Genomic DNA, 10447 nt, shown 5'->3' on the forward strand with positions numbered 1-10447 from the left:
CCCTCTGACACCCCCTGCCCCCCCGCCACACTGTCCCCTCTGTCCCCCCGCCACCCCCGTCCCCCCTGCCACCCCCCGCCACCCTGTCCCGTGTCCCCCTGCCACCCCCGTCCCCCCTGCCACCTTGTCCCCTGTCCCCCTGTCCCCCGTGTCCCCTCTGTGTCCCCCTGCCATCCCGTCACCCCCCCCCCGCCTCCCCTGTCCCCCCTGCCACCCCCGCCACACTGTCCCCTGTCCCCCTGCCACCCCGTCACCCCCCCTGCCACCTTGTCCCCTGTCCCCCCGTCCCCCGTGTCCCCTCTGTGTCCCCCTGCCACCCCGTCACCCCCCCTGCCACCTTGTCCCCTGTCCCCCTGTCCCCCGTGTCCCCTCTTGTGTCCCCCTGCCACCCCGTCACCCCCCCTGCCACCTTGTCCCCTGTCCCCCTGTCCCCCGTGTCCCCTCTGTGTCCCCCTGCCACCCCGTCACCCCCCCTGCCACCCCCCTCCCCCCTGCCACCCCCGCCACACTGTCCCCTGTCCCCCTGCCACCCCCCGCCCCCCCCCGCCCCCTGCCCCCCCCCCCCCGCCCCCCATCCCCTCTCCCACTCCCCTGTCCCCTCTGTCCCCCCCTGCCACCACCCCATCCCCCCCCAACCCCCCCCACCCCCCCTCCCCCCGCCATTGTCCCACCTCGGGAGGGACACGGGCGCCGGCAGCCTCAGGGGTCTCCATGGGCGGGAGGGTGGTGGCAGCGTTGGGGACACGTTGGGGACACGTTGGGGACAGCGAGGGGACAGGCGGTGGCGGGACGAGGTGGCGGTAGTTGCCGGTTTGAAGCTCCGGGCCCTGGGCTGGGCTTGGGTGGGGGCTGGGCGAGGGGAGTCACCAACGGGGCCACCGCCAGCGGGGACGTCACCCAGCCCGTCACCCGCCACCCACCGTGTCCCCAACGGGACCCCAAGGCCACCAACCGGACCCGACCCGCCGTGGCCTCCAGTGTCCCCAAAGGGAGCCTGGTGTCCCCCCTGGGGGGGCTCCAAGGGGGTCCAGCACGGCCATCGGGGTCCCTCGGGGTCCCCAACGGGGTCCCACAGCCCCCCGTGTCCCCCGGTGTCCCCTCAACGTCCCCTCGATGTCCCCAACAGGGTCCCACAACCCCTGGTGTCCCCTAATGTCCCACATCATCCCTGGTGTCCCCCCTCAATGTCCCCACAGGGCTCCAGCACGGCCACCCATGGACCTCGGTGACCCCTGATGTCCCCCAATGTCCCCAACAGGGTCCTACAGCCCCCCGTGTCCCCCGGTGTCCCCTAATGTCCCCAACAGGGTCCCACAGCCCCTGGTGTCCCCTAATGTCCCCCATCATCCCTGATGTCCCCCCACAATGTCCCCACAGGGCTCCAGCACGGCCACCCATGGACCTCGGTGACCCCCGATGTCCCCTGATGTCCCCAACAGGGTCCCAGAGCCCTCTGTGTCCCCTGGTGTCCCCTAATGTCCCCAACAGGGTCCCACAACCCCTGGTGTCCCCTAATGTCCCCCATCATCCCTGATGTCCCCCCACAATGTCCCCACAGGGCTCCAGCACGGCCACCCATGGACCTCGGTGACCCCCGATGTCCCCTGATGTCCCCAACAGGGTCCCAGAGCCCCCCGTGTCCCCTAATGTCCCCAACAGGGTCCCACAACCCCTGGTGTCCCCTAATGTCCCCCATCATCCCTGGTGTCCCCCCACAATGTCCCCACAGGGCTCCAGCACGGCCACCCATGGACCTCGGTGACCCCCGATGTCCCCAACAAGGTCCCAGTGTCCCCCGATGTCCCCACAGCCCCGATGTCCCCCGGTGTCCCCAGTGTCTCCAGAGGAGCCCCCGCAGGGCCACCTGCAACCTTCAACATCCCTCCCATGTCCCCAAGATGTCCCCAACGCTGGCCCTGCTGATGTCCCTGAAGTGTCCCCAGTTCTGGCCTCAGAGATGTCCCCAGTGTGACAATGGCTTGTCCCCAGCGTGTCCCCAACATGGTCCCCATGATGTGTCCCCAGTGCTGTCCCCAACATGGCCCTCGTGTGTCCTCACCATGTCCCCCATGGCTTGGGGACATCCAGCTGGGCACCCTTGGGGACATCCTCCCCCCCCGCCCCCCCATGTCCTCTGGACAGGGGTGTCCCCGTGTCCCCACGTTGTCCCCAACCCCAATGACAGGTCAGGGGCTCGGCATGTTCCTCAGGTTTATTGTGGGGACAGGGGACAGTGTCACCAACCTGCCCCTGGTGTCCTGGGACCACGAAGGGGACATCCTCAATGTCCCCAGGTGAAGGGATGAGAAGGGACATCCTGGTGTCCCCAAGGTGAAGGGGACACTCTGGGTGTCCCCAGGTGGGAGAGGGACATCTGGGTGTCCTCAGATGGGACAGGGGACGTCCTGGTGGCCCCAGATGGGACAGGGGACATCCCGGTGGCCCCAGATGGGACAGGGGACATCCTGGTGTCCCCAGAACAAGGAGGGACCTCCTGGTGTCCCCAGATGGGACAGGGGACATCCCGGTGGCCCCAGATGGGACAGGGGACGTCCTGGTGGCCCCAGAACAAGGAGGAACCTCCTGGTGGCCCCAGATGGGACAGGGGACATCCTGGTGGCCCCAGAACAAGGAGGAACCTCCTGGTGGCCCCAGATGGGACAGGGGACGTCCTGGTGGCCCCAGAAGAAGGAGGAACCTTCTGGTGTCCCCAGATGGGACAGGGGACATCCTGGTGGCCCCAGAAGAAGGAGGAACCTCCTGGTGGCCCCAGATGGGACAGGGGACGTCCTGGTGACCCCAGATGGGACAGGGGACATCCCGGTGTCCCCAGATGGGACAGGGGATCTTCTGGTGGCCCCAGAACAAGGAGGGACCTCCAGGTGTCCCCAGATGGGACAGGGGACATCCTGGTGGCCCCAGAACAAGGAAGGACCTCCAGGTGTCCCCAGATGGGACAGGGGACGTCCTGGTGTCCCCAGATGGGACAGGGGACATCCTGGTGGCCCCAGAACAAGGAGGGACCTCCTGGTGTCCCCAGATGGGACAGGGGACGTCCTGGTGGCCCCAGAAGAAGGAGGGACCTCCTGGTGTCCCCAGATGGGACAGGGGACGTCCTGGTGTCCCCAGATGGGACAGGGGGCATCCCGGTGGCCCCAGATGGGACAGGGGATCTTCTGGTGGCCCCAGATGGGACAGGGGACATCCCGGTGTCCCCAGATGGGACAGGGGATCTTCTGGTGTCCCCAGATGGGACAGGGGACATCCCGGTGGCCCCAGATGGGACAGGGGACATCCTGGTGTCCCCAGAACAAGGAGGGACCTCCTGGTGTCCCCAGATGGGACAGGGGATGTCCTGGTGGCCCCAGAAGAAGGAGGAACCTCCTGGTGTCCCCAGATGGGACAGGGGGCGTCCCGGTGGCCCCAGATGGGACAGGGGACATCCTGGTGTCCCCAGATGGGACGGGGGACATCCCGGTGTCCCCAGGATGGAGAAGGAACATTGGGCTGTCCCCAGCAGGACCCTCGCGGTGTCCCCGTCCCTACTTGTCCCCTGGCAGAGCCTCCAGCACCCGGGCCAACCTCTGCGTCCCCTCCTTGTCCTCCATGGCTGTCCCCAAGGCCACCACGATGTCCCCCAGGGCGCGGGCGCTGGCGGGGAAACCTCGGGCCATCTCCAGGTCTTCGGTGACGGAGTCCACCAGGTTCCTCAGGTGGGCGGCCACCTCCTCCGACGTCCCCAAGGTGACGCGGGCCGCGGCGATGGCCTGGGTGGCCCGGCCGGTGGCGGCGGTGACAGCGGCGGTGTCCCAGGCCAGGCGGCGGTAGCGGGTGGCCTGGTGGCGCTGGTGGCTGGCGGCGGTGGCCAGGTGACGCTGGGACGTCCCCGCGCCCCACAGGGCCACCTGGCAGACCAGGGTGACGGTGGCCAGGCAGGGGACAAGGTGACACTCCTGGGTCACCCCCAGCGCCTCCCGCACCACGTCCAGGGACACTGCGGGGACAGCGGGAGGATGGGGGCGGCACCCGGGGGGCTCCTCCCCTCCCAGTGCCACCAGTTCCCTCCCAGTGCCACCAGTTCCCTCCCAGTGCCACCAGTCCCCTCCCAGTGTCACCCAGTCCCTTCCCAGTGCCACCAGTTCCCTCCCAGTGCCACCAGCTCCCTCCCAGTGTCACCAGTTCCCTCCCAGTGTCCCCCAGTCCCTTCCCAGTGTCACCAGTCCCCTCCCAGTGTCACCAGCTCCCTCCCAGTGCCACCAGTCCCCTCCCAGTGTCCTCAGTTCCCTCCCAGTGCCACCAGTTCCCTCCCAGTGTCACCAGTTCCCTCCCAGTGTCACCAGTTCCCTCCCAGTGCCACCAGTCCCCTCCCAGTGTCACCAGTTCCCTCCCAGTGTCACCAGTTCCCTCCCAGTGTCCTCAGCTCCCTCCCAGTGCCACCAGTTCCCTCCCAGTGTCACCAGTTCCCTCCCAGTGTCACCCAGTCCCTTCCCAGTGTTACCAGTTCCCTCCCAGTGCCACCAGCTCCCTCCCAGTGTCACCAGTTCCCTCCCAGTGTCACCAGTCCCTTCCCAGTGTCACCAGTCCCCTCCGAGGGTCCCCAGCTCCCTCCCAGTGTCCCCAGTCCCCTCCCAGTGTCCCCCAGTCCCTTCCCAGTGTCACCAGTCCCCTCCCAGTGTCACCAGCTCCCTCCCAGTGCCACCAGTTCCCTCCCAGTGTCACCAGCTCCCTCCCAGTGTCACCAGCTCCCTTCCAGTGTCACCAGTTCCCTCCCGGTGCCACCAGCTCCCTCCCAGTGTCCTCAGCTCCCTCCCAGTGCCACCAATTCCCTCCCAGTGCCACCAGCTCCCTCCCAGTGTCCCCCAGTCCCTCCCAGCGTCACCAGTCCCCTCCCAGCATCACCAGCTCCCTCCCAGTGTCCCCCAGTCCCTTCCCAGTGTTACCAGTTCCCTCCCAGTGCCACCAGCTCCCTCCCAGTGTCACCAGCTCCCTCCCAGTGTCACCAGTTCCCTTCCAGTGCCACCAGCTCCCTCCCAGTGTCACCAGTTCCCTCCCAGTGTCCTCCGCTCCCTCCCAGTGCCACCAGCTCCCTCCCATTGCCACCAGCTCCCTCCCAGTGTCACCAGCTCCCTCCCAGTGCCACCAGTTCCCTCCCAGTGTCACCAGTTCCCTCCCAGTGTCACCAGTCCCCTCTCAGTGCCACCAGTTCCCTCCCAGTGCCACCAGTTCCCTCCCAGTGTCCTCAGCTCCCTCCCAGTGTCCTCAGCTCCCTCCCAGTGTCCTCAGCTCCCTCCCAGTGCCACCAGTTCCCTCCCAGTGTCCTCAGCTCCCTCCCAGTGCCACCAGTTCCCTCCCAGTGTCACCAGTTCCCTCCCAGTGTCACCAGTCCCCTCTCAGTGCCACCAGTTCCCTCCCAGTGCCACCAGCTCCCTCCCAGTGTCCTCAGCTCCCTCCCAGTGTCCTCAGCTCCCTCCCAGTGCCACCAGTTCCCTCCCAGTGTCCTCAGCTCCCTCCCAGTGACACCAGTTCCCTCCCAGTGTCACCAGTCCCCTCCCAGCGTCACCAGCTCCCTCCCAGTGTCCCCCAGTCCCTTCCCAGTGTTACCAGTTCCCTCCCAGTGCCACCAGCTCCCTCCCAGTGTCACCAGTTCCCTCCCAGTGTCACCAGCTCCCTCCCAGTGTCCTCAGCTCCCTCCCAGTGCCACCAGTTCCCTCCCAGTGTCCTCAGCTCCCTCCCAGTGCCACCAGCTCCCTCCCAGTGTCACCAGCTCCCTCCCAGTGTCACCAGTCCCCTCCCAGTGTCCCCCAGTCCCTTCCCAGTGTCACCAGTCCCCTCCCAGTGTTACCAGCTCCCTCCCAGTGTCACCAGTCCCCTCCCAGTGTCACCATCACTTTCTGGTGTCCCCAGTCCCCTCCCAGTGTCCCCAGTTCCCTCCCAGTGTCCCCATCACTTTCTGGTGTCCCCAGTCCCCTCCCAGTGTCCCCAGTTCCCTCCCAGTGTCCCCATCACTTTCTGGTGTCCCCAGTTCCCTCCCAGTATCCCCAGTCCCTTCCCAGTGTCCCCAATTCCCTCCCAGTGTCCCCCAGTCCCTTTCCAGTGTCCCCATCCCCTTCCAGTGTCCCCCAGTCCATTCCCAGTGTCCTCCTGTCCCCTCCCAGTGTCCCCCTGGCCCTTTCTGGTGCCCCCAGTCCCCTCCCAGTGTCCCCAGTCCCCTCCCAGTGTCCCCATCTTTTTCCAGTGTCCCCCAGTTCCTTCCCAGTGTTCCCAGTCCCTTCCCAGTGTCCCCAGCTCCCTCCCAGTGTCCCCATCCCTTCCCAGTGTACCCCAGTTCCTTCCCAGTGTTCCCCAGTTCCTTCCCAGTGTTCCCAGTCTCCTCCCAGTGTCCACCTGCCCCTTTCTGGTGTCCCCAGTCCACTCCCAGTGTCCCCAGTCCCTTCCCAGTGGCCCCAGTCCCTTCCCAGTGGCCCCCCATCCCCTCCCAGTGTCCCCCTGGCCCTTTCCAGTGTCCCCAGTCCCCTCCCAGTGTCCCCAGTCCTGTCCCAGTGTTCCCCTGCCCATACTGGTTGGGGCAGGGGAAACTCTATACTGGTCTACACTGATCTGTATGGCATTCTACTGGTCTTTACTGGTCCCTGCTGGTCTACAAGTGTTCCTACTGGTATATACTGGTGTGAACTGGTCTGTAGAGCTGCTTGCTGGCTGATAGAGTTCCATACTGGTCCATCGTGGTTAGAGCAGGGGAAAGTTTCTACTGGTCTGTAGAGTTTCTTACTGGTTCTTACTGGTCTGTAAGGTTCTCTACTGGTATTACTGATCCAAAGAGATCTGTAGGGCTTCCTACTGGTCCTTACTGGTCTGTACTGGTTCCTACTGGGCTGCAGAGGTTTCTACTGGCATTACTGATCCAAATGGATATGTAGGGCTCCCTACTGGTCTGAACTGGTCTGTTCTGGCCTATACTAGTCAAGGCAAGAGAAAGTCTTTACTGGTCTATAGAGCTCCCTACTGGTCTGTAGAGCTCCCTACTGGTCTGTAGGGCTCCCTACTGGTCTGAACTGGTCTGTTCTGGCCTATACTGGTCAGGGCAAGAGAAAGTCTCTACTGGTCTGTAGAGCTCCCTACTGGTCTGTAGGGCTCCCTACTGGTCTGAACTGGTCTGTTATAGTCTATACCGGTCAGGGCAAGAAAAAGTCTTTACTGGTCTATAGAGCTCCCTACTGGTCTGTAGGGCTCCCTACTGGTCTGAACTGGTCTGTTATAGCTTATACTGGTCAGGGCAAGAGAAAGTCTTTACTGGTCTATAGAGCTCCCTACTGGTCTGTAGGGCTCCCTACTGGTCCGAACTGGTCGGTTATAGCCTATACTGGTGTAGGGCAAGAGAAAGTCTCTGCTGGTCTATAGAGCTTCCTACTGGTCTGAACTGGTCTGTTATAGTCTATACTGGTGTAGGGCAAGAGAAAGTCTCTACTGGTCTGTAGGGCTCCCTACTGGTCTGAACTGGTCTGTTATAGCTTATACTGGTGTAGGGCAAGAGAAAGTCTCTACTGGTCTATAGAGCTCCCTACTGGTCTGTAGGGCTCCCTACTGGTCCGAACTGGTCTGTTATAGCCTATACTGGTGTAGGGCAAGAGAAAGTCTCTGCTGGTCTATAGAGCTTCCTACTGGTCTGAACTGGTCTGTTATAGCCTATACTGGTGTAGGGCAAGAGAAAGTCTCTACTGGTCTGTAGAGCTCCCTACTGGTCTGTAGGGCTCCCTACTGGTCTGAACTGGTCTGTTATAGCCTATACTGGTGTAGGGCAAGAGAAAGTCTCTACTGGTCTGTAGAGCTCCCTAGTGGTCTGTAGGGTTCTCTACCAGCGTTACTGGTCCAAGTGGATTTGTAGGGCTCCCTACTGGTCTGAACTGGTCCGTTCTGGGTTATACTGGTCCGTACTCACGCAGCGGGGCACAGACAAGCATCAGGACGAAGGCAACGCTCCGGGTCACCCACAGACCTCTGCGGCGCCGGCGGTTCTGCCTCAGCTCCCGTTCCAGTTCAGAAGCGTTGGCATCGGCGGCCGCCCCCAGCGCCCGGTAAAGCCCTTCAACATTCAGCCCCGGTGGCATCTCTGTCACCGCTGCCACCTCCAGCGCCGCCACCAGCGCCGCGTTCAGCCTCACCAGCGCCGTTTCCACCTCCGCCAGCACCATCTTCACCTCCTCCAGCACCGCCGGCACCGTCTCCGGTGTCCCCAACGCCTCCGCCAGCCTCGTCAGCGCCTGTAGCGCTCGCCCCGAGGCCTCGGTGGCTGAGGCCACCGCCACGGACAGCGGTGGAGAGGACATCCTGCGGGTGACCGAGGTGGCCGGGTGGGGACACGGGCACCCAGGGATGGGACACCCTCCCCAAACCCATAGGAAGGATGCAGGCACCCGGAGGGAGGGGGGGGAGGGGCCCTCTGCGGGGACCCAGGTGTCCTTAGGGGGGACACCCCCCCAAAAAAGGGGGACACAGGCATCCGGACAGGGCCACTGTCACCACTAGGAGGGACACAGGCATCCGGGTGTGGCCGCCATTGTGTCCCCAAGGGGCCCAAAGTCCCCACGCAGGAAACCCTCCACTTCCCCTTCCACAACCACGCAGGCTCCCCCACCCCCACCCCACCCCCATACCCCCCCCTGGGGTTCCCCCCACAAGGAGGACCCAGGTACTGGGGTGCAGGACACCCCCACCCCCACCCCCCACCCCCCTTTACAGCACCTACCTCCCTGTGCCCTTTGGGGACGTTGGCACCGACGTCACCGCCACTCCCACACCCACAAGGGACCCAGGCGGCCCAGGGCGATGGGAGGGACCTGGGCACCCGCTCCTGCCACCCCCCGGACCCCCGCCGACCTCCCAGAGCCCAGATTTACCCCCTCAGGGGCCAGATTTACCCCCTCAGGGGCCAGATTTACCCCCTTGGAGCCCAAATTTACCCCCTCAGGGGCCAGATTTACCCCCTTGGAGCCCAGATTTACCCCCTCAGGGGCCAGATTTACCCCCTTGGAGCCCAGATTTACCCCCTCGGGGGCCAGATTTACCCCTTCGCGGGCCAGATTTACCCCTTCGGAGCCCAGATTTACCCCTCAGGGCCCAGATTTACCCCCTCGGGGGCCAGATTTACCCCATTTATCCCCTCAAGGCCCAGCTTTACACCTTTTATTCACTCAGGGCCCAGATTTACCCCTCAGGGCCCAGATTTACCCCCTCGGGGGCCAGATTTACCCCATTTATCCCCTCAAGGCCCAGCTTTACACCTTTTATTCACTCAGGGCCCAGATTTACCCCCTTGGAGCCCAGATTTAACCCCCCAAGGCTTCTTTTACCCCTTGCAGGGCCCAGATTTGCCCCCTCAGGGACCAGATTTACATTTCTGGAGCCTGAATTTACCCCTCAGGGCTCCTTTCTCCCGCTCCAGGGCCCAGATTTGCCCTCTCGGGGCCCAGATTTACCCCCTCAGGGCCCAGATTTACCCCATTTATCCCCTCAAGGCCCAGCTTTACACCTTTTATTCACTCAGGGCCCAGATTTACCCCCTTGGAGCCCAGGTTTAACCCCTCAAGGCTTCTTTTACCCCTTGCAGGGCCCAGATTTGCCCCCTCAGGGACCAGATTTACATTTTTGGAGCCTGGATTTACCCCTCAGGGCTCCTTTCTCCCGCTCCAGGGCCCAGATTTGCCCCCTCAGGGCCCAGATTTACTCTCCAGGGCACAGATTTACCCCCTTGCAGACTAGATTTACCCCTCAAGGCCCATGTTTACCCCTCAGGGCTCCTTTTATCCCCTCAGGGACCAGGTTTGCCCCCTCAGGGACCAGGTTTGCCCCCTCAGGGACCAGGTTTGCCCCCTCAGGGCTCCCATTTACCCCCTCACGACCCCACTTACCGCCCCAGGGCCCAGATTTACCCTCCAGGGCGCAGATTTACCTCCTCAGGCCCCGATCCACCCCCCCACGACCCTTATTTACCCCCCCAAGGCCCAGATTTGCCCCCTCAGGGCGCCCATTTACCCCCCAGGGCACAGCTTCACCCCAGGCCCCACCCCTCGCGTTCTGATTGGCGGAGCCTGCACGAAGGGGTGGGACAACCCGCCGCGCTCTCGACCCCGCCCTCCACGCCCAGACGCAGCTTTTCATTGGCCAGGGGAGAGGCAGGATCTCCTCGGTGCTGCCTTTGATTGGCTGCTGCTTTCCCTCCGGTGGGTGAGGGGGCGGGTTTTTCGCCGGGCTGCGTGCGTTGATTGGCTGCGCAAGCAGAGCGGGAGAGCGGCCGTGGCGGCGCGTTCCCGGCATGCACCGCGCGGCTGTGAGGGGAGACGGGGCCTGGGGGGGTACTGGGAGCAGCTGGGAGTTACTGGGAGCCCCTGAGACCATGGGGAGGGGGAAATGGGGAGCCACTGGCAGCAGGAGCTGGGAGTCACTGGGAATA

General features: G+C 64.0%; 1 protein-coding gene across 4 annotated transcripts; it reads right to left on the bottom strand.

The window, feature by feature from the left end:
* Positions 1-2194: 2194 nt before the first annotated feature.
* On the bottom strand, positions 2195-9741 carry LOC121082011 (collagen alpha-1(III) chain-like). Of its 4 annotated transcripts, none has more exons than XM_040581350.1 (5): positions 9527-9741; positions 8744-9177; positions 7933-8325; positions 2966-3994; positions 2195-2876 (listed from the first exon to the last, which is right to left on the bottom strand). In XM_040581350.1, the coding sequence occupies exons 3-5, from the start codon at positions 8322-8324 to the stop codon at positions 2282-2284; spliced, it is 2016 nt and encodes a 671-aa protein (XP_040437284.1). In that variant the 5' UTR covers position 8325; positions 8744-9177; positions 9527-9741; the 3' UTR covers positions 2195-2281. The 4 variants fall into 4 exon arrangements, with proteins under 4 accessions (XP_040437284.1, XP_040437283.1, XP_040437285.1 ...); XM_040581349.1 differs by lacking the exon at positions 9527-9741 and adding an exon at positions 9290-9425 and having other exon boundaries at positions 8744-9228; XM_040581351.1 differs by lacking the exon at positions 9527-9741 and having other exon boundaries at positions 2195-2757; positions 2788-2876; positions 8744-9425.
* Positions 9742-10447: the final 706 nt, after the last annotated feature.

The sequence above is a fragment of the Falco naumanni genome, unplaced genomic scaffold (assembly GCF_017639655.2).
Source record: "Falco naumanni isolate bFalNau1 unplaced genomic scaffold, bFalNau1.pat scaffold_120_arrow_pat_ctg1, whole genome shotgun sequence".
Classification (NCBI taxonomy): domain Eukaryota; kingdom Metazoa; phylum Chordata; class Aves; order Falconiformes; family Falconidae; genus Falco; species Falco naumanni.

Coding starts and splice junctions, on each gene's coding strand:
- LOC121082011 (XM_040581350.1), bottom strand. CDS start 8,324: ATGTCCTCTCCACCGCTGTCCGTGGCGGTGGCCTCAGCCACCGAGGCC. Junction 3,995..7,932: donor GTCTGTGCCCCGCTGCGTGA/GTACGGACCAGT, acceptor CTGTCCCCGCAG/TGTCCCTGGACGTGGTGCGG. Junction 2,877..2,965: donor CCATCTGGGGACACCAGGAC/GTCCCCTGTCCC, acceptor GGACACCTGGAG/GTCCCTCCTTGTTCTGGGGC.